General features: G+C 37.6%; 1 protein-coding gene across 1 annotated transcript in view; it reads right to left on the bottom strand.

Moving 5' to 3' along the window:
- The window catches only part of cxiiih8orf76 (chromosome XIII C8orf76 homolog), a 4,300-nt gene extending 3,325 nt beyond the window's left edge, over positions 1-975 (bottom strand). Inside the window, exon 1 of the mRNA XM_010742307.3 lies at positions 674-975. Within this exon, the coding sequence (XP_010740609.2) occupies positions 674-805 (132 nt within the window). The 5' untranslated portion in view covers positions 806-975. The remainder of the gene's footprint in view (positions 1-673) is intronic.
- Between the last annotated feature and the right edge of the window lie 686 nt (positions 976-1,661).

The raw sequence follows: 1,661 nt of genomic DNA, 5'->3' as shown, positions 1-1,661 counted from the left end.
TGTAACCTGTCATCCTATGGGTGAGTAAGTAGGATGGACATTTTAATTATAAAGAGTACAGTATAGACCTGCTCTGGGATAACGTCTGCTATGATTTGGTATTACATAAATCAAATTCACTTTATTATTTGTTACATCTAGTAATTTCTGTGAGCTTCTATTATACATTGTTAATGGAACTAAATAAGTAATAATAATTTGGTGATGGGCAGATGAACTGAAGTCACACATGCTCTACATGTTTGTATCTTTTGAAACTCTTACTGAAACCAGAAGCGAATATGTTACATGACACAGCTCCACCAAATGTCATTTTAAAACTATTTTAATAAAGGTATTTTATCTCACTGCTAAATATGCTCACTTATGTAAACAGACCTTTTTCACAGCGGCGGTGTAAACACAGGTGTTATCAATGAGACTAATTCAGGTCCCGTTCCACTCAGGTCAGACAGAGTCACGGGGCTGCATGTCTATGACTGCAGAGTCTCTGCTGCACTAAATGGAACTGGACCTTGATCAGTGTCATTGGAAACACCTGTGTTTACCTACTAGTTCATGTCTGTCTATCCTGTTTATACATCTTATGTGTGTTAGCCTTCAGGACAGTCTCATTCATCGATGTCCAGCACATGAAGCTGAAGACGTCGTGTCAGTGGACAGAGTCTCTCACCTCTGGTTCGCACACTTTGGCGTTATAAGACGACAGACACGCCGGGACTCTGTCTTTCGCCTCCGAGAACATCGAGTCGTCAAACGTGCTTCCAAATATCTCCATCCTAAGTCCAAAAGTACCGTGTACCATCCAAGTTTATGAGGGAAGCGTGTCCAACAAACTAACGAGCTAACTGTAGCTCACCTGTTTGTTTACACACTCGTGGTAACGCTGTGCTTATAGCTAAAATTCACGACTAATACAGTGTCTACAGGCAATGGTTCCGGGCAGGAAGATTCCGACCCATGATGAAAATGGGGAAGCCAATTAACATAAAGACAATAAATCATTCAAATAACTGAACTTATATTTTGACTCGACACCCCAAAACAGAGTGAAAAAACTTAATATATTTTCTATCATTTTGATGCAGTCAGAGGAAATATAAACAGTAAATAAAGTACCTATGAGAGGCTGTAAAATAAGCATATAACAACACACTGAATAGCAACCTGATTAAATACATTTTTTAAACTTCTGCAAATCTGAAATTATTTTTCACAGCAAAACTAGAACCAACAAAAAATGGTCAGCCCATTCAAATGCCAAGCATCCACTGTCAACACAACAATAAAAGATTTACTTAATATCCCAATATCCATTATGTGTTTAAAAATTGCAAGCAAAAGTCCCACAGCTAGGGATGTAACGATACACTCAACTCACGACTCGATTCGAGTCACGATTTTTTGTTCATGATATGATTTTTTCACGATTTTTTAAAATCAATATGAGCTACAGACAAATTATGACCAAATAAAATTATCTTTTTATTTGTAGGAAAAAAATCTCTCTTTACAGAAACTCTCAAACAGTTTGTGTTCTTATTAGGGCTGCCAGCAAGCAGCTGATCTGACCATTACCTTTCAGCTTGAAGTATGAGCTAACTGAAAATAAAAAACAACAAGATGATAGCTCATTTACCCTTTAATGAGAGTCCACGGCC

The sequence above is a fragment of the Larimichthys crocea genome, chromosome XIII (genome assembly GCF_000972845.2).
Source record: "Larimichthys crocea isolate SSNF chromosome XIII, L_crocea_2.0, whole genome shotgun sequence".
NCBI classification, from domain to species: Eukaryota; Metazoa; Chordata; class Actinopteri; family Sciaenidae; genus Larimichthys; species Larimichthys crocea.
Note: the sequence above shows the minus strand (reverse complement) of the source record. Positions and strands in the feature narration are given on the sequence as shown.